The 20,682-nt window shown below is 42.8% G+C and overlaps 1 protein-coding gene across 6 annotated transcripts in view; it reads right to left on the reverse strand.

Moving 5' to 3' along the window:
* The window catches only part of AGFG1 (ArfGAP with FG repeats 1), a 62,548-nt gene that overhangs the window by 17,313 nt on the left and 24,553 nt on the right, over positions 1-20,682 (reverse strand). For all 6 annotated transcript variants that reach the window (XM_019533026.1, XM_019533024.1, XM_019533023.1 and 3 more), the window contains exons 3-5: positions 4,281-4,396; positions 2,327-2,489; positions 742-898 (exon numbers count right to left, since the gene is read on the reverse strand). In XM_019533026.1, the coding sequence (XP_019388571.1) occupies positions 742-898; positions 2,327-2,489; positions 4,281-4,396 (436 nt within the window). The remainder of the gene's footprint in view (positions 1-741; positions 899-2,326; positions 2,490-4,280; positions 4,397-20,682) is intronic.

The raw sequence follows: 20,682 nt of genomic DNA on the forward strand, positions 1-20,682 counted from the left end.
GGGTCGGACTTGAAGATCTACATGGTCCCTTCCAACCCTACTTCTATGATATACCCTGCTAACTACTAGCAACGTCTGCCATGAGTGGCTGACAGATATGGAGCATCACAGCTATTACTACTCTTCAGAATCAAAAAGTTGGCCATTCAAGAAAAGTCCTACTCACTCTTCCTTCAGTTGTCATTCTCTTAGGTCTTGCCCAGTAGTGATTCACAACTTTTGATTCCTTGTTTCCTTCTCCAATTCTTTACTTCCCCTCCATGAGGGAGAAAGCTTACTACCATTTTTACTACAAATTATATATTAACAGGAATTAACCACCATTTTATTTAATCAAATATATCTTTATAAAACTTAACAAATCATGCCATTAGATTACCATCTTGTTATAAATAAGATGTTACCTAATACTACTGAACACTCCCAAGGAATAGTAGTATTTCATTATTAACTCAGCAGTTCCCAATCTGTGGTATGGGTACCATCAGTGGTACTCATTAACAGATTTATTATAATTACTTTATATGACAAAAATTTGCTGGTGGTACTTAAGGGTGAACTGAAAGAATTGCTGGTGGTACTTAAGGTTGGATGGTTTTAAGTTGGTGGTGCACAATCTGTCAGTTTGGGAAACGCTGATATAGACAGTATGGCCATTTCCTACCTATACACCACAAAGAAAGAAAACTGCTTAGTTTCATATTTTTAATTTGAAATGAAAAGCCTATAAAGCAATCTTACCTGTATGACTGTTGAAATGTGCAAAGTTTGCAAAATTTGCTGTAGCAGTTGATTGAGGAGCTGGAGCAGCAAAGATATCTGAGCCAAGGTCACTAAGGAGATCAAATTGCTTCTTTTCGTGCTGCTGCTGTCCTTGAGACCGAACTACAACAGGGGACTATAAACAACGTTAATTAGTTAAATAGGAAAGCCAATACTTTACCAACTTAGGATATTTACAAGAAACTATAAGGACAGACTGAATAAGCTACTTTTGGAACAGTTTAATACTCTTTTCCTGCCTGATCATGGTCAGCAAGCCATAGAAAAATTGTGTTAAATAAAACAATGAGCTCCTTTTAAAAAGGTGATGATTTAACCCAGAGTGTATAACACTGAAGAAGTGGCAGAGTCCTTCTTCCCGCTTCCCTCTGCAGGTATACAGAAGAATTTTCTTCAAAATAGGCTAAAGGTGTGAACTGAGGGAACTCTGCAGATGTCCACTAAGCTGCCTTCTACACAGAAAATCAGTGTCTATAACAAGGTCCAAATTATGAAAATTGTATGCAATATCTGCAACTGTTCGAAAGCCAGCAGTGCTTCAGAGACTTATAGGTTTGAATTCCAAGTTCCTTTTAAAGTTTTGTATTTAATGGATTTCCTAAAACAGGGCACAAGTGCTGTAAGTTTAAAACTTCAAGTTAGGAAATTCCAAAACTGCATTCAAATTTCAGTTCTACCCTTTTTACAGACTAAAACCACCCCAAACTTGTTCAAAACATTTTACTTCTCCTGTAATATTATAAATGTACTATATTTCATTACACATTTCTTCTAATGGACTCTCTCTACCTCATTTGGCAATAAAAGAAACTTTCTTTCAGAATATACAAAATAGTAATAGTGAACATACACAATATATTTATGGAAGTTAAAAATAAGCAACTAGATAATCTACAGAACTAACTCTAAAGACAGACAGTTGAAGAAATATTCTATGCCAGGCTAAAATATTTAGATACACTTTAGAAAGAAAAACTATGACAATAAGCTGTCTTTACAATGAGCTAAATTGAAAAATACTAGGCGAAATGGAGTTTCACTACTTACATCAGCAAACACTGACTAAGAAAACAGGTCTTGTCCATGGCCTCCTTTAATTGAAAGATGGAGTTTAACAGATGGCTTAAGAGTATACAGGAGAGATTCTCAAATTCCAATAGGAATACAAGGGAGGACCACTCAACACAAACTTGTTTTCCCCATCTACAACATTTAAGCAAAAGCTTGTCCATGAAAAAAAAAAAATGTAAGGACTTTTAGCAGTGCTGCCAATATATTACATGCTGTAAATGGAACAGGCTATACATTTTAGTTTGAGGTTCTTAAAAAGTCAAGTAACTGCAGTTTAGTTTTCAGACTTTCAGCCCCAATTTGAAACACCACAAAAACAAAAGAACATGAAAACTACTGATAACTCTCCTTTTACAAGTATCTCACTTATGCCACAATTAGCTATTTTGTAAAAACATGATCAACTCACATTACCATTCCCTTTATTAAATTAACATAAAACTCTCACAAACCTAACTCACTAGTTACTCACTTGGCTAGGTGTGCCTTTGTTTAAGTGCAATGCTGGTGCAGATTCTCCCAAAAGAGATTTAAGTGGCTTCACCTCAGGTGTACTGCTTGTACTACTTGCAGAAGACCCCGATATAGATGCATGGACTGAAGCCACCACCTTTGCTTGTTCTGGAGGAACATACCTGAGTAGAACAACAGTGTGTTATTTTATGATCATTTAACAGGATTTTTTGTTCCCACACATCAATTACAAGGCAACAATTAGAGAACTACTGTTTTGAGTCCTCAGATGTGTTATTTTAAGCTCTAGACCAAGGAGAAAAAACTAAATGCTTTTTAGTGCATCACATCTTTGCATCATTACAGCTTTTCTCTTAATAAAAAGATGGACTTTAACAGATGGCTTACGAAGAGTAGACAGCTGGAATTCTCATATGCAAGGGAAGACCACCCAACACTAGGAGCACCTATACACATGCAGGGAGCCTGCTGTAAAATAATAATTCGAGCTATCAATTAACTCAATTAATCAAGTCTCCAGTAGACCCTAGCATTACAGGCATCAGCATTGCTGCACTGAAAAATGGCTGAACGAGCTTTAGTTAAAGTGCCCCTGCTGCCATTTTTCAGTGTGGGGATGCTGATGCACATGATGCTCTGGGCACTTTTAATTAGAGCGGCTTTTGGAGCCACTCTAATTAAAGCATGCTCTCCCCCCCCCCCCCCCCCCCACACACACACACACTCCCAGAGCACAATTATAAAAGCCTTAGCATTCCAGTTTTCCAAGCTTTTTGCAGCACACGCATAAGTGACACACAATTCTAATGAGCATCATAGTACCTCCCTAGCCTCCCTTTTTGGATATTTATCTTGCTGGGATCCTTTGACCCCAGCCGACTTCCTGCCCCTGGCGCAGGGGGCTGGACCTGATGATCCCTTGAGGTCCCTTCCAGCCCTAATGTCTATGAAATCTATGAAACTCCAAATGAATTTTAATGTTCACTGTTTCATTGCTAAGGTATGGATCGTTATTCCAACCGCAAATCTGGTGTCCTAGCTTTCATACAAATGTACCCTGGAATTAAGGCAGGAATCAAGATCTTGACAACATGCTTCAGAAGTTGACTTAATTCTTAGTATTTCAGTATATACAAAAAGTACATTTTTTTGTTTTCTAAATGTTCATTTAATAGATCAATATTTTTACAAAAACCTCAAATATTTCTATTTACACATTAACTCCATCTCTGAGTAAGAGCCTAGGAGACTGAAGTCCAGTAGTGTTGCTGGTAACCTAAGCAGCTCCTGTTTCCATGCTGAAACAAATAACCCGACCCCCAACCCCACGTAGTCTTCATTTAGGTCTTATACGCTCCTTAAAAATAAAGTGCAGCAGTTTCCCCATCTATTCAGATGTCAACTTTCTGGATCACAAGCTACATAAAATGATCTGACATGCTCAGACACAAGGTTCAACAGGTGCATTAAAAGGAAAACCCTACTACTGCCACCTGTCTAGTTATGTGGAGCACAGTACTTCTCCTGCCTCAGCTAAGAGGAATGACAGAAATAAACCTTGAAAACAGAACTTCCCACTTGCATAGTACGATACCGCTGGGGAACGTCAACAGCTGCAGAATAAGACAGCACCCAGTTCAACTTCTCAGAAAAGAGATCGGGCCAAAAGAGTTTATATGGACTATGTCCAACATTGTTTTTGAACGTAAGTGTTTGTTCATCAAAATGTTATCCAGACAAGCAGCCTGTTGTAAATGTAATGTTTTAGCATCTACAACATTTTTTGTAGAGTACAATGAACTATTTAGCTGTTGAGAGGTTAATTTCTCTTCACCTAAAGTTGCATTCAATTCAGGTAAGAATGAAAAGACTTGTCAGTCAAATTGTGTTTGTTTTTTTTTAAAGTCTTGAGCCATTTACCAAAATAGTTCTTACAGAAAAAATTACCTTACCATCTTTTCTTTTCATATTTTTCCTGTAGAAATTCCTTTACTTTCTGTGGATCCCTGAAGTCTGGAATTGCTGATGATCTATCATCAAATAATCCTAGCCAAATCTGTTTACACACCTTATTTGGAGAAGATACAGAAAGAAAGAAAAAAGTTACCATTAAATAAAGTAGAATGTATAAATAAGCTGGAAAATTAAGTCTGAAGCTATAAACAGAATGATTAACATTTTTAATATCCATTACCAATCATCCTGTGAGCTGCCTTACAAGAGTTAAATGTCAGATAAATGCTGTCAGCAAGTAGGGATACATCAGGAAACATCTTAGTGTGGACATAACTTTTACCAAAAAAACCCCATGCTTTTATTTAGTCCCTCCAGTAGCAACACTTCTATTGTGTTTTCAATGTACCTACATCTAAATAAGGGTTTTGCTGTCATACAAATGTTGATCAGCATGAGGAGCTGCAATTTGTAGTACACAGCTCCATCAGCACAAGTTTGTAGCACAGATGTGCTCAGACAGAGATTTGACTTTACAATCCTTCAGAGAAAGACCGAAGCTCCTTTTTACCTACACTCCTGATAGTGTGATGAACTCTGGTTATCACCAGCAGGTGCACAGTCCCTTAAAGACAGTCAGCTAGCACTCATTAAAACAATCCCTACGCTACTTGATCCTCTATTATAGGAAGGGAAAAGAGCAATGTCAATCAATTTATTCAGCTTCTTTTCTTCAGTTACCCTGCATGGAGTTCAACTCCAAATAGTTTCTTACCCCATTGGTAGATCTAATATTGCTCACAGAGCAATCCCTGCAGAATTCCAGATCATCAACAGCTACTTAGTTCAATAAGATAAGCCGAAACATAACAGATACAGGCTACAACATTGTTGAAAGCTATCTTCCAATACAAAAACAACTTACCTGCACCCTCTGAAGTGTTATTTGAAGAGACACATGTACAAAAAGGATAACTTTTCAAGTATCTAACCTGAGAGAGTTAGGCTTGCAAAACACTCCATATAGGTAAGCTTTTTTCTTGAATTCTGTGCATTAAAATTTTAATAAATTCACTACTAAAAACACAGAAAAAAAATAAAACAAGTTCAGCTAAACTAGTTGTATTTCTTTATGTAGCGTTTAAGGCAAGATGCCTCCACTTCACCTGTGGGCATTATTCAGGTGCTTATCAACAGGAATCCTGGTTTTCCCTGATAAATTGCAAATTCTCCGATTAAAAAAAAATTTCACAAATTCTCTCATAAAAGCCATGAAACCTGCAATTAAAATGAAAGGCCACTACATGTGTATGGGTGCGTACATATGGGCATGCGCCAGTTGAACACAACATATTGATATATTTATAGTTTTAAATAGATTTGAAAGCCTACCAATAATACAATGCAATAAATTCTAAATACCTATACATTTTAGTATTTGATTTTTGGGGTTTTTGTTTTTAAAATCATGGAAAAATCAGAGCTCCCCCTGCCCCCTTAGCTCACAGAATGCAAGTCCAGGCCGCTCACTCCCCACTCAGAGCCTCCTGACCCTGCCAATGACCCTCGCAACCCAACCCCCCCCCAGGCCCCTGCTCCCCACTCCACCCTGCCAGAGTGGGCCCCTAGCTGCCAGGGCTACAGGGCCAGGGACCCTGGTCCGCAGCCCCATGCAGCAGTGTCCAAGGCCCAGGTGCCAGCCATGGTGGCAGTTGCTGTAGCAGAGCCTGGCTCCCACTTGCCCATTGGTGGCACTCACCCATTGGTGGCACAGCAGGAGTGAACCCGGGGGGGGAGGTGGTGGCTGCAGTGCACACTCCCAGATGCCAGGGGGACCTGAGCTGTGCAGAGGGCAGGGGCAGACTGGTTCCCCACCCTGATGCCCTCTGCCAGGGCCTCAGTGACCCAGTGGGTGGAACCAGGTGCAGCAGGGCAAAGCAAGGTTGGATGGTGAGGAGCTTTCTGCTGCAAACTCCACACTGCCTGGACGAGGCATCCCCTGCTCAACCCGCAGCAATGAGGTGTACAATTGCTGCCCCCACTGCTGTGGGGCGAGTGGATGGCACATCACCAGTGCAGTGCAAAGCCTGCAGCAGCACAGAGCATCCGCACCCAGCCCCACTCTGCCTTGCTGTGCCAAGTCTCACCTGCCAGACTGTGGAGGCTTCAGGCAAGGGCAGCAGGGCAGAGAGCCTGAGCCCACACCAGGCAGCCCACCCTGCACACTGGTCTGGGGGGCATGGGTCCTCCTGGTCCCCCCCATCCCCATGACAAGCTGCTCTAACGCTCCCCATCAGGGCCTAGCAGCCATGTATTCCAGCCCTGCACCCCAAACCCCCCAGCTCTGCCCAACTCACTTGCTCCCTCTCTAGGGGGGGCTTCTTCCTCAAGATTTACCTGGGAGCTGCTCTCCAGTCTGCCCCACCTGCCTGACTGCCCTCCTACTCCCTGCAGCCCTTCGCAAGCTAACGTTCTGCCAGCTTGTAGAGAGCTCTCTGCAAAAGCGCAAAGTCTGCATGTTTCTCCATTAAAGTGAAAAATCCATGTTCTCCTCGGGCAAGGGGCAAATCCACATTTTCCCCAGATCCCTGTTTATCAATGGTTGTATTAAAAAGAAAAATAAGTATAAGCACAGCCAAAAAAAATGAAAGAGGCTAGCTTTGTTACACCGCACCTTATCAATGTGTTATTCTTCTGCTAAACAAAGGAAGTTACACATACACCAAATAAGTTTGAAAAGGACTTTTCTGTTAAACTATGAATTGAATGAGTCTGAAATATAGACTGTAATGGCTCTTTAAAAGCAGTCTTGTGTAATAAGCTTTAAAAGACAAGGGAGAAATTAATAAAGTGTGAAGTTCTGACCAAGTCGGCATAAGGATGGACCCACCCTATCCTTTGAGCATAAGCAATAGTTCCAAGAAGTAAGTCAAAACACGGAAAGAGGGGATCACCGTCTTTACTTGTTGTTTGCTAGGGACCGCTATGATTTCTAAATATACGTTGATTACTGCCATCTGACCAAGCAAAGAACCATAACACCGCTTTGATTAAAATTTTAAGAAGTCAGTTATAATATGCAATTCTAAAAACTGACCAGAAAGCAGTGCTGTACTCTAGAGCCAGCAATGTTACAACTCCACTGTAAGCCAAAGCAAAAAACCTTGTGTTTATAAGCAGGCAGAGTCAAAGAAAACATCAGTTCTCTCTGAAGAACTGTTGCAAGTGAAAGCATTCCTCTTCAGGTTCTGACAAACCTTAGCTGTTTTAAAACAGGGAGAGGGATCTGCTGTTGCTCAGGGGTATGCAGCAGCTGTTCCCATCCAAGCGTGATGATCTGATATGAAAATGGAAAAGGTTTATGGCAGTGGAGGCAAGTATTTCCTGACCACCAGCAGAGGTATATTATATGCATATTAAAGAAAAGATAAAACTACTTTGATTACAACTTGAAATAAAATGCGTGCAAATTTGAGACCAATTTGAAAAGTGCAAAAACTCAAAATAAAACTGGAAACCATCAACCATGTATTGACAGACATTTTAGTAAGTAAACCTTGTCAGTCTTTCTGAAAATTGCATTACAGAAATAAATTAGATGTTAAAAAAAGCTACTGAATGTTTATTTACTGTTTTAATAAGATAATTCATCCTGAATGGAGTGAGCACTCAATATTAAATTCCCGAACCCATGAGTTTAGAGGATTTTTAAGGTTCAGTATCAACATAAATATGTACCTAAAAAACAAAAAGTTGGCTCAGTACCTGAAAGGTGCAAAGAAAACATTCTATACTAGCCCCAGCCATGTATTAAAGAGTTAGAGATAGGCAGAATTCAAAAATCGAGCTCAAGAGTCCACTTCAAACATTCTGTTCCTAATACCGTTCTTAGGTCTCATCAGGACTAGACTTTAGTGCAGTCCTCCATGTCCATAAGTCAGCATAGTTCAAGCTTTGGCTTCATATTCATGATGCCCAACACATCAGCATAAGTGGAAACTTCCTTTTAAATTCTATCCCCCTCCCACAGCTCTCACATTATCTGTATAAAAAAAGGACAGAACATTTCATGTCTCTTACTTGTTCTAGTTTTAATATTTAGTTCAGAATTCTGTTTACTACCATATATTTATCAAAGTTTGAGACATCTGAATTCAATTTTGCAAGTAATGACACACCACTTCTCCTTGTAAGACAACTCTACAGTTTGACAGATTTGTTGGACTGACTCAGAGGTGGCTTCCTGACAATTTCAACATATTTCTTAGTCAAAACTCCTTATAACATAACTGCTTTCCCCTTGACTTTTACATTCTTGGGACTCACTGAATCTTAATGTCACAGAGATTTAGCTTTAGATCTGTTTATAACCCTTGATCATTTTTGTGTATCTGAAGTCTTTCCAATCTTCATTATAGTCTTGATCTACTTCAACCATTTTTATTTAATACTGATATTTCAGAAAAAAGAACAAATATACGTCTTCCCAATTGATTTATTTATTTTTATACAAATACCAGTATACATGCCCTTTGATAAAACAGCATACCATTCCCAATTCTACCACTTAAAACAGGGAGGAAGAATAAGTGAAGGAGGCAAGAGTAACTAATGAAACTGTGTGGAATGTGTTCAACAATCCATAATTATTCCTCACTCTCCCCAAAAAGTACAATTAGCACTTACTACATTTATGGGCCAGTGGGACAAGAGAGACAGAACTGTACTGAAGTCAGAATGATTAACAGCACCCAGTGTTTAAGAGTCCATTTTTCTTAAATTACTTGCAACAAACAGGACTCGGACATTTAATTTACCGTCATTAAGTTTGAGAGATAGTTTGTCAATTGCCAAACAGTAATAAGGGGGAGGACTAGGATTCAGCATATTTCATTGGTGGTGGTGGGGGGAAACGGAGAAACACAGCTGTTCATATAAAAGATCCTTTTCACCTGGGTGGGGGACAATAGTCTCTGTTTCATGTCCAATGGACTGTATTAGAGAGATTTCAGAATAATTCAAGTGCAGCCTATATCATACTGGAAAATGGAAAGACAACCACCATAAATTTAGGCCCTGCTCCCTCTAGTCTACCAAAAAGAACCAGATCGAGCAGGTAAGAGTTTTTGGCTCAATAATCTTCCATAAACAGGCTATATTTTATCTGTTACAAAAATATGAAAAAGTGAGCCAGAAAGCTTAAAATACCAGGGGAAGACAACCCCTGGCATGGGTGTCAGAGCGTGGCACACAAAGGCATTTTGCTTGACACTGGCCTCAGGGCAGATGGCAGGGAAGGGGCTGGGGCTGTGCTGCCACAACAATGATTGCGCCCCCCTCATGGCTCTCCCTTACTGTCCCACCCCAGCACACCAACATCTGATAAGCTGGCATTGCAGGAGGGTTTTTTTGGCATTCTGCCCAAAAGCATTTCTGACCCCTGTGACAGAACTGTTTATCTAGGGGTGTACTGATGGGAGATTTTGGGGGCCAGTACTGATAGCCAATTTTTAAAGATGCATATTGGCAAATACCAATCCGATTTCCTGGCAGCTTGAAGTGCAATGTTCAGCTGATCAGTTTGTTGTAGTGGAACAGGAGGCAAGGGAAGGCTCATGGTGGGACAGATCGAGGCCCCTGGAGGTGAGAGAGTGGGGCTGGGGCTCGTCAAAATTTGCACCACAAAATTTGCCATAGCCCCTCTTCCCAGTGCTGCTGCTCACCATGATTTGAGCACAGCTTGGCCCAGTTCCTGCCGGGAAGAGCCTGGCCCAGCCCCAGCCCTAGCCTGCAGCTTGGCCCACCCCACTCTGCACAGGCACAGTACCCCGCCATGCCCTCCCAGGGTATGCGCAGCAGTGGGAGCCATCCTCGCTGGACAGTGTCTGCTCTAGCCCCACTCCCTCCCTCCAGGGGCACCAGGGGCAGTACAGGTCAAGGTCTCTTCCCTTCCCACCTCCCCCTCCCCTTCCACCACAGATTTACCAGCTGCACACAACTCTCCAAGCTGCTAGGCTGTGTTCCTCGCTGTACTGCAGCTGCACGCGTGCACGAGGCATTTTAAATTGGCCACATGAGGCTGATTTCCGATACAGACAATTTTCTTTATAAAAGTGGTGCCAATCTGATATCAGACCAATGCACCTCTAGTTCTATCATGTCAGACAGGCAAGCCTGAAGTGTGATCTGTACCTCTTTGCCTGAACACAGCCATTTTAGAGGGTGTCAAAATTCCCAGTGCCTCTGGATGCTACTTCCACCTACTTGAACTACCACTGGATAGGAAAGCGGGGGAGGGCACAGGGAAGTGGGAGGCAGGTGCTGCTCATTTAAGCTCTCATTTTCTCACCAATAGCTTTAATCAAAACTTAAAACAGTTAATTACAGACTCAAACTTATATTTCAGGTCTTAGTCATAAACAAGAGACTTTCAAAAAATAAAATCAAAGTTAAAAGTTAGGAAGTTCAGAAAAGACAATGCTTTGAGTCTATGGAGTGCATATCTTCACCTACTCCCAAAATGACCAACAAAAATGGAGATATTATAATTCTTCTCTCCCATTCCATTTTGTGCATTTTAGATTCCAAATTCTCCAGGGCAGAACTAGCTTTGTCTGCTTGAGACCACCAGATCTCAAATAGGGCTTTAAATAACAGTCAGTTAAATTGTTTTGACAAGCTTCTGCATAAAATTTAGAAGTTCAGCCAATAGGGCTTACATGCAGCGTTAACTTGATTTGATTACCTGTTTAAACAGAGTAGACTGGAAAATCCTTATATATTTTTCCCCTATGGTTACAACTGTTTTTTTTTTTTTAAAATTCTGTCCCTCAGCTGCAAGTTACATTTAGGAAAAACAGTGGGTACCCACCCACCATATGCCAATCCTGATCTACATTTAGTTTGGTTACCTTTTGTAGTGCTGGGATAGGAAAAGAAAAAAACACCAAAAAGCCACCACCAAAAAACCTACTCACTCTCAACATTAAATGTTACAAGAGTTGGAATACTTTTTCGTCATAATATTTGTTGTTGGACTTTGCCACCATCCCAAATGAACAAACATCAGTCTGAGAAGTCTCCAGAGATGCAATCTGGATTTTCTCTATGGTAAGTGAAAGAGCAACTGAGCCTCTTTCACTGCACCATACTGAAGTATCAAAGGGAAGAAAAAGGTCCATCCTATTTACTGTGCACTGTATTAGCTAAAATACCACAACCAAGGCTCTGCCAAAACTTCAAGTTAAAGCACCACATACATCCAGTCAACAGAAGTACATTACCATACTGCAAGGGTAGCCAACTTGTGGCACAGTACCTCAAGTAGCACAGGCAGTTTTAGTGTGCAACACACAGTGGATGGGAGTGGGGGAGACAGGGAGCCCTGGGGCAGATGAGGAGCAGAAAGCAAAGTAGCAGATAGGCAGGGAGCAAACAGCAGAGCTGCTGGATAGGCAGGGGAAAGGGATTGGAGTGGCACTTAAAGGTGCAGGACTGACTTGTGACATGCCTGCCAAAAAGGTTGGATCCTACTGCTCTGTGCTGTGGAACAAACCTTATGGTGTGGCACTAGCAACAGCTAGCAGAAGAACACAGACCTCCTAACTGGACTCCTTAGTTTCAGCTTCACTTAAAAAGGTTTTGCCTATAGCTGTGAGTTCTGGAAAAACTTTTGAAAGTGTTAGAGGGGAAAACATGAAACAGCAGCACTGTCCAATTTTAGAAAGAGCTTAGAAGTTTGAGGGGCAAGTCTGCTCCACACATTTCAATGCTAGCTAATTCAGATATCGCAGATAATAAGTGACATTTAAACTTGTTCGCTATTTAAAGAATGCACAAAATGTTTTCTGAAAATCCAGACTTGCAACTTCAGGACTAAGGCCAAGTACAGGAGTTTCAGAAGCCCACAGCAGTAGATGGAGATCAAAGCCCTGAGTTAAGTGGAGAAGCAGGAGACGGGAGGAAGAGCAAGCAGGAGGTAGCAACAGGGGAGGTGCTCTCATACTTCGAGAAATCAGTGCAATCAACTAGTTACCTCAGGTGCCTGTACACAAATGCAAGGAGCCTGGGAAACTAGCAGGAAAAATTAGAAGCCCTTGCACAGTCACAGAACTATGATGCGATTGGAATAACAGACTTGGCGGGATTGCTCCAGTCAGGCAAGCTTTGTTATGGATGGGTACAAATTGTTCAGGAAGGACAGGCAGGGGAGAAGAGGAGAAAGAGTTGCTGGTGCAACAAATGTCCATCTTTGGAGGTTTTCAAGACCTGGCTAGACAAAGCTTTGGTTGGAATGATCTAGTTGGGGATGGTCCTGCTTTGAGCAGGAGGTTGGTCTAGACCTCCAGAGGTCCTTTCCAATCCAAATTTTCTATGATTCTAGGACCTGAAATGGTACATGCCCCAGGAGATTCCCATGCTCCTGTATAGTCAAGAAGCTCAACACTGTACTTAACAGCACACAGACTCATAACAGGCTGCACAACTTGCACACACACACACACACACACACACACACACACACACACAAACGTACTCCCTGTACTCTGGGTTATTTGACCAAGTGACATAAGATGACAGACCCTAACCACTCCCCTGCTGCTAGGTTTCTGGGCCCATGGAAAGCCTAGCAGACAAGGTGGGTACTGTGGCCTTGTGTGTTGCAGCAAGTTTAAATATGGGATAGGGCAAATGAAAATGAAATGGTCGTTCAGAATAATCCTGTATGAAAATTATTCCTACAGCATATTACACCAGCACCAAACAAGTCCCCCACTGGGAACAACCTCAACAGAGAAGAATGGGGTTAAGCTGAACAGAATGAGATCTGTATGCAGATGCTTTAAAACAACACTGCACAGGATGAGCATTTTGGACAGCCCCTTGTGTGAATATTGGTGTCCAGCAAACAATACAGCACTTCAAAGAAAGCTGCAATCTTTACAAGGGCACAGACAGGGTAGATGGAATCCGCCCACTGAGCAATAATACCAGGCAGTGGCTCATAGTTGGCCAGAGGGAACAAGCGGGTGGGGGGTGGTATTGGAGACAAGGGCCTTGCATCACAGAGCCTGGGGGGCAAGGCCAGCGGTGACCAGCTCTGGCCTAGGCTAGACTGCCAGCCCACAGAGCTGCAGGGGGGAGGGGTTGAGCAGGGCATTGCAATGCTTCATGGGAAGTTGGCAAATAGAGACCTACCGTAAGGCACAATGGGATGTGGTACAGACATTTATTCCAGCACCAACTTTGTTCTGAAGTCTGATACCACATGCATCCAGGATTCTCTCAGAGCAGGATTCGCCATTTTTATAGCACTCCATAGGCCTCGACTGTCTGTTTGGTTATGGCTGCAGAATGCTTTCAGCACAACTAACAAAAGTTACACTTATTGCACAGTACCTGTACCTGGCCGAAAAAAGTCAGGGACCACAGCATTCTACACTTCTGACTGATGTACCCCTATTGACAAAAAAACCCCATCTGTAGACCAGGAAAACTGAGCTTTTTGCCAATCTAGCTTATTTCACATGCAGGAAAGAGACAGTTGGAATAAGCTACACTGGAAAGAGTTTTACTGATAGAAGCCAGGTCCACAGTTTAGCATACTGGCAAAGCACTGCTTATCATAGATTTGGCCTCCAATGGGTGGCCTCTAACAAGAGATGGAAGACTTGCAGAATGTACATTACTTGTTTAATACCCAAAAAAGAAAGATTTATTTTAAAAAATTTGGAAAAGTTTCCCACTTAAACGCCTGGTTTTCTAACATTAGAAGCACAAATTCTAAGTGAAGCACTGTACTTACCCAATACAGCCACATACAAACGCAAACAATTTGAGATTACAACATGACAAAACCGTCTTCCAAAATGAACACTCACCACAGGAAACAGATTTTGAAACGGTTTCCTCATGTAACATGTAAGCTTTTAGTTAGTTTAGCACTTTTGATAGACATTAGAGCTGGAAGGGACCTCGGAAGATCATCAAGTCCAGCCCCCTGCCCAAAGGGCAGGAAGTTGGCAGGAGTCATAGGATCCCAGCAAGATGAGCATCTAATTTACTCTTGAAGATGTTCAATATAGGTGCCTGAACCACCTCCGATGGCAGGCTGTTCCAAACCTGGGGGGCTTGGACAATAAAGAAATTCTTCCTTGTGTCCAGGCTGAAAAGGTTTGGCAGGAGTTTATGACCGTTCGACCTCATCATCCCTTGGGGCGCTCTGGTGAACAGACGTTCCCCCAGATCCTGGTGGTCACCCGGATAAATTTACAGGTGGCCATCAGGTCACCCCTGAGCCTGCGCTTTTCCAGGCTAAAGAGGCCCATGGCTCTCCGCCTGTCATCGTAAGATCTGCTTTCCTGACCTCTGATCATGCACGTGGCTCTCCTCTAGACTCTCTCAAGCTTCTCCACATCCTTTTTGAATTGTGGAGCCCAAAACTGGATGCAGTACTCCAGCTGCAGCCTCACCAAGGCCGAGTACAAGGGGAGAATGACGTCCCGGGATTTGCTTGAGAAGCACCTATGGATGCAAGCCAGCATTTTGGTCGCTTTACTAGCCGGAGCATCGCACTGCAGGTTCATGTTCATCTCGTGGTCAATGATGACCCCCAAGTCTCTTTCTTCTGTAGTGCTAGCCAGCGTACCACTGCTAAGCCTATAAGGATGCTGCAGGTTTTTCTTCCCAAGGTGGAGAACCTTGCATTTTTCGGTGTTAAACACCATCAGGTTCTCGTCCGCCCATCTGCTGAGCCTGTCCAGGTCAGCCTGGATCACCCGCCTATCTTCTGGCGTGGATGCTTTGCCCCGAAGTTTGGTGTCATCTGCGAACTTGGCGTCATCTGCAAACTTGGCCAGTCCACTTCTGACTCCAATGTCCACATCACTGATGATGTTAACATTTTTTATCCTACTGAGATTAATGAGTAATATTATTAACTTGCAGTAGTAACAACAGTTGAAAGCACATCTTGAAATCTGACTGACTAGGTGAAAGTCATAATTTGCCTAGTAGCTTACGTAATTTTGAAGGCTCTTTTCCCCAAATCCTATCCCCCTCCCACATCCCCCAATCCCAGTTCCTAAAGCTTTGATAAAATATTTATGAGCAGGGACCTACCCAAGTCACAGTGAAACAAAGGGTTTTTCACAGCTCACTTCCAGTACATCAAGCCAAATTTCATGGCAGCCCTGCTCCTCACCACTGACTGGCAGAGGGCACCTTCACTCAGCCTATGTCACTACTGCTTTTTTGGGGTGATTTCATGGGAAACTGCAGCCAATGCCAGATTTTCCAGCAATCATAACAACTGCTTTGGTGGTTTCCATGAAGTCTGTGAAACCACTGATTTAGGTAGGTTTCAATTTATGAGGGGTGAGAGGGAAGAAGAGAAGGACAGCACAAAAGAGAAGGGCAAGTGACCTGCTATTTACTGTACATACCTTACCTGTCCTCAGTTTAATTTAGTTCAGTACATATAATTCTTTCCACTCACTATATTATATAGTTAAATGAACTCAAAACTGATGGCTAGACTCTGCACATTGTAAAAATAATCTGGTACAAACAAGTTTAGAAATTTGTAATTACAGAGCAAAGCTCTGAATGTAGACCAACCATTATGAAAAGATTATTGTGCTTTAAAAAAATCTGAAAACCAGTAGTCATCTAAAAAAGTTAGTCTGTGTAAATACTTCAAATTTATTTTATTTACTGGTCCTGAATAGCTAGTATACATTTACTTTTATAAAACAGGATGCAAAAAACTGGTGTTTTAATAACTGTATTTGAATTTACACTAATCTGTAATGTTTAGAATCTCCATGAAACAGAAGGACTGTGAACACTTTCATTTTTAAAACCATAATTAGCCTGTTCCTTACAATAAGGCTTCAACATACGAATAGATGTCTAGGATCACAGCAATTCTAGACAAAAATCTATCATCCAGATTCAGTTATACTTTACTTGCTGAACCTCACACATTTGACTACTAGCCTTTTCTTTGCCACCAAATGCCGCCCCCGCCTGAGTGTTGGCCCGCTTTATAACATGCAAACTATGGAGTTCAGGGTTTACTCAGATGCAACTACAAGTGCACTATAACACTGCAAAGATATAGTTTAATTCTTCACAACCTGTTTACACAAACTATACCGGTACTCTCTTTATGCTTATGCAGTCCATCTACACAAGGCATTTTTTAATCAGTGTCTTACATGATTGGAAACCTTAAAGTGACAGCCTGCTGCTCTGATGACCCAGCCACTGATTCCCCACTCTGCATCAGGCCTCTGCCTCCCATCACTAGCAACAGTGGAGAGAGGCAGATTTGGTGGTGATAAGTGTGTGTCAGAGAGAGCAGAATAGGGCAGCAGGGAGGGCTGTAGAGAGGGGTATGTAGCATGGGGCGGGGGGGGGAGTGGAGCCAAGCTGCATACCACCAATTCCTCATAATGCGCCTTGGGCCAGATAGCCCACAAGCCATGCGTTGCTAACCATCTTACTGTATATGCAAGGGAACAAAACAAAAATCCTAGTCTGAACATCCAGCTCAGTCAATTTCCTCTCAATTCACACCAAACTACAGCCTTTGATTCCATTGGTTTGGCCAGAAGTGTCACTAAAACTGCATGCACAGTCACCATTTTTCAGAAGCTTTCTCCAGGGGGAGAAAGTCTATAGTCTTCCCCTTTTGTTCTACCTTCCCTTTCTGCGCTCATGCATGTTTGCTGGGGACACATTCCATGCTCCTTTCTGGCAGTCTTATAGCAGGGGTGGCCAGCCTCCGGCTTCAGAGCCACATGCGGCTTTAGAGAACTTAATATGCATCTCCTTGAATCTCTGCGCAAACACATGGTGACCAGCTTCCATTTGGCCGTTCACTGACCGGCTGCTGGGGGACAGCCCACCTGCTCAACCGGCTGCCAGTGTACCCTAACCAAAAAAGACTGAAAGCCCCTGAACTAAAAAACAATCCACAATAATCTGCAATAAACAATTTTTGCAAGTTACCAGACTTGAATTTCATAAAAATCCAATTAAAAATATAAAAAATAAATATTTGTACAAAAATCTCTCTCTTTCTATCCAATCTAAATATCACTACAATATCTGAATTGGTCAGCCTCTCCCTCCCTCCCAACCCCCAACTCTTCTCTCTCAAGAAGCGATTTGATAAGCTGCAAGAAACCACAGTTTAAATACGGAAGAAAAGAAGTCAGGAGCCGATATCAAGAAAATTAAAAGTAACAAAATTCTCAGACCTTCAAAGCAGAAGTGGGTCAAATTTTCCAAAAAACAGTATCTAAAAACTGAAAAGTGCCTAACATTTGCCAGTTTTGCAAAAAAGATGAAGGACCAATTGCACACTAATCTATCAGTCACCTATTTTGGTTTACAAGTTGGGACAATAAGCAAATAAGTATTTTTTCTTTCAGTCCAGGATCTAACACATTGATATTTCTTACTTGAAAAGATGTGAAATAAATGTATCCATACATCTTTCACAGTGAAAAATTGAGTAGTTCCTCACTGAAAATAGTTTATCTAGTCTATTTGTTTAATTTTACCATTTTAAAAACACACTACCATGTAACATGTCCTAGACAGGTTATAAGGGTGGGTGGACGAGAATAGGATGGGTTTCAACACAGACAAGTGCAAGGTGATGCACCTCGGGAGGAACAACCAGCACCAGACCTACAGGTTGGGGAACTCCCCTCTTGTCAGCACGGAGGCGGAAAGGGATCTGGGGGTCATCACTGACTCCAAGATGAACATGGGCCGGCAGTGTGGAGAGGCAGTTAGGAAGGCCAACCGCACCTTGGCATGCATCCACAGATGCATCTCGAGCAGGTCCAAGGAGGTGATCCTCCCCCTCCATGCAACACTGGTCAGGCCGCAGTTGGAGTATTGCGTCCAGTTCTGGGCACCACACTTCAAGAGGGATGTCGACAGCATGGAGAGGGTCCAGAGGAGGGCCACTCGCATGATCAGGGGACAACAGGGCAGGCCCTATGAGGAGAGGCTACGGGACCTGAACCTGTTCAGCCTCCAAAAGAGAAGGCTGAGGGGGGATCTTGTGGCCTGTTATAAACTAGTCGGGGGGGACCAGCAGGCATTGGGGGAGTCACTGTTTCCCCGAGCACCGCCAGGAGTGACCAGGAATAACGGTCACAAGCTGGCAGAGGGTAGGTTTAGGCTAGGTATCAGGAGGCGCTACTTCACAGTCAGGACGGCTAGGGTCTGGAACCAACTTCCAAGAGAAGTGGTGCAGGCTCCTACCCTGGGGGTCTTTAAGAGGAGGTTGGATGGACATCTTGTTGGGGTCATTTGACCCCAGTATTCTTCCCTGCCATGGCAGGGGGTCAGACTAGATGATCTGCTCAGGTCCCTTCCGACCCTAGAAACTATGTCACTTTGCATTCAACAAGTTTCTGGCAATCTCCTATTAAAAAAGTTTCCTGTTCTCTTATTGATACTTTAGAAGCAGAGGGGAAATGCACTGAAAATCGTCTTACTACCTAGGTCCTTCAGTTTCTGGAGCATTCTGCTGTAACATTCACTTCACTCAGTCAGTGCATTGGCCTCAGTTTGTCATGGTACTGAATTTAATTTCCATGTTGTGAAATCTTAACTTCTCAAAGTGCTATAAATTTTTCTATTAATGGAATAAGTTGCTATGGTATATTGTGGCACTTTAAAGGTTTTTGGCACTATCAGGTAGCATGAAGTGATTTGTGTAAATAACTCTGTGGATCACATTTTAGTGGAGTATTTTGCACCTCTGAGCCACTGCTACAGGCCAGTGAAGACTTTGAAACCATGGACAAAGACAACAGAATAATTTCTCCCGATAATCCTGAAATTTTACATGAAATGTAAGATTATGCATAATCATCTCATGGCAAGAAGTGGTTATGGTATTTTTCTGTAGAGGCCACAACTGACAAAGTGCCAAGGGAAAAAGGACTGACAGGCTGCCACCACTATTCCCCTCCAAACACAACATCCAATTATATGACCAAAGACAACCACCATCAAAGATCCTAAGCATCTGCTTAAGTGTAACACTACTGATTTTGATATCCAATTTTAAAAAAGGTCAAGAATTCAAGTTTCATAAATCACTGAAACATCTCCAATATTAAAACTGTTTACCAATAGCTATCACTGGTCATACACCGCTTCATGATTTTATCCCTGCAAGATTTAACAAAGTATATTTCTCTATTTTGACCCTGAAAGCAAGCTCCTATCAAAGTACCCAATTACATGCTCAGTTTGTTTCCTAGCCTGGAAACAGTATTGGGGGGGGGGGGGGGGGGCCCAAGCGCAGCCCCCCAGTGGAGTGTGGGAAAAGGGGAGCAGGCCCAGCCCCAAAGTTGGGAGGTGGGAAGCCAGACACAGGCCTCTGTCCCCACCCACACCCCCTGCCCATCATTTTTGACTGGCAATTGGCTAGTATACCAATAATGGCATAAAGGTCTGAGGATTAGGGGAATGTGGTAGAGGTACTGAAGAAGCAGAAAGCTGAGCAGATCAGTCAAGCCAGGGGTCAAGACAAAATCTAACCCAGAGCCCCATCACTCCAGTCCCCAATGCCATCTCTTGGTCTCCAGTTGACCCACATACCACACCAGCATTTACAGGGCCTGGGACACATCACATGTGGAACAGCTCCAGAACCTGTACTGCTTGACACCTGTACCAGGCCAGTGCAGCCTGCTCCTCTCCTTCCTCCCCCCACCACTACCATGTGCTGGATCCAGTGCCTGCTCTAGCCGTTCCAGGGCAGGCACCACATGCAGTATGGATCCTGGATCGGCCAGAAAAGTTACTGAATCTGTCATGCAATAGTGGGGTTGTCAGCATGTCACAAACAGTACCTGCTCCAGAACATAAGCGACATGCAATTAATATCCCAAAACAGGTAGGTGGGACAGTTTATGTCTCCCCCCCGTCCCCCCATGCCAGATCCAGTGCCCACCCAGTCCAGGACACACTGTCCCCGATTGGCCAGAATAGGAATCAAGTATGGCTCAGACTGGCCAAAGCAAGTGCTAGATCTGGCATGCAGGGGGTGTCCATGGGCCTGATCCAGGTCTCAGGGCTGGCCCAGCAGCATTTATCCAACCTGTTGACTGGTCCTGAGCCACGTATCTGACCCACAGGGGCAGATAAGTCTTACACCCCGAGAAAAAGGAAGAGGAATAAGAGTGGCATTCAGGGAGGGTACAGGAGGCTGATTTGTGGTATAACTGCCAGAAAGATCGTCTCCTCACTGTAACAGAACTAGAAAAGTACATACTGCCTCACCCGAACAATATAGGATTTAAAAAAAAAACAAAACAAAACCAAAAAACGGTGTCAGTCAATATTTCAAGGACTCAATTA

The sequence above is a fragment of the Crocodylus porosus genome, unplaced genomic scaffold (assembly GCF_001723895.1).
Source record: "Crocodylus porosus isolate Cpor-Errol unplaced genomic scaffold, CroPor_comp1, whole genome shotgun sequence".
NCBI lineage: Eukaryota > Metazoa > Chordata > Crocodylia > Crocodylidae > Crocodylus > Crocodylus porosus.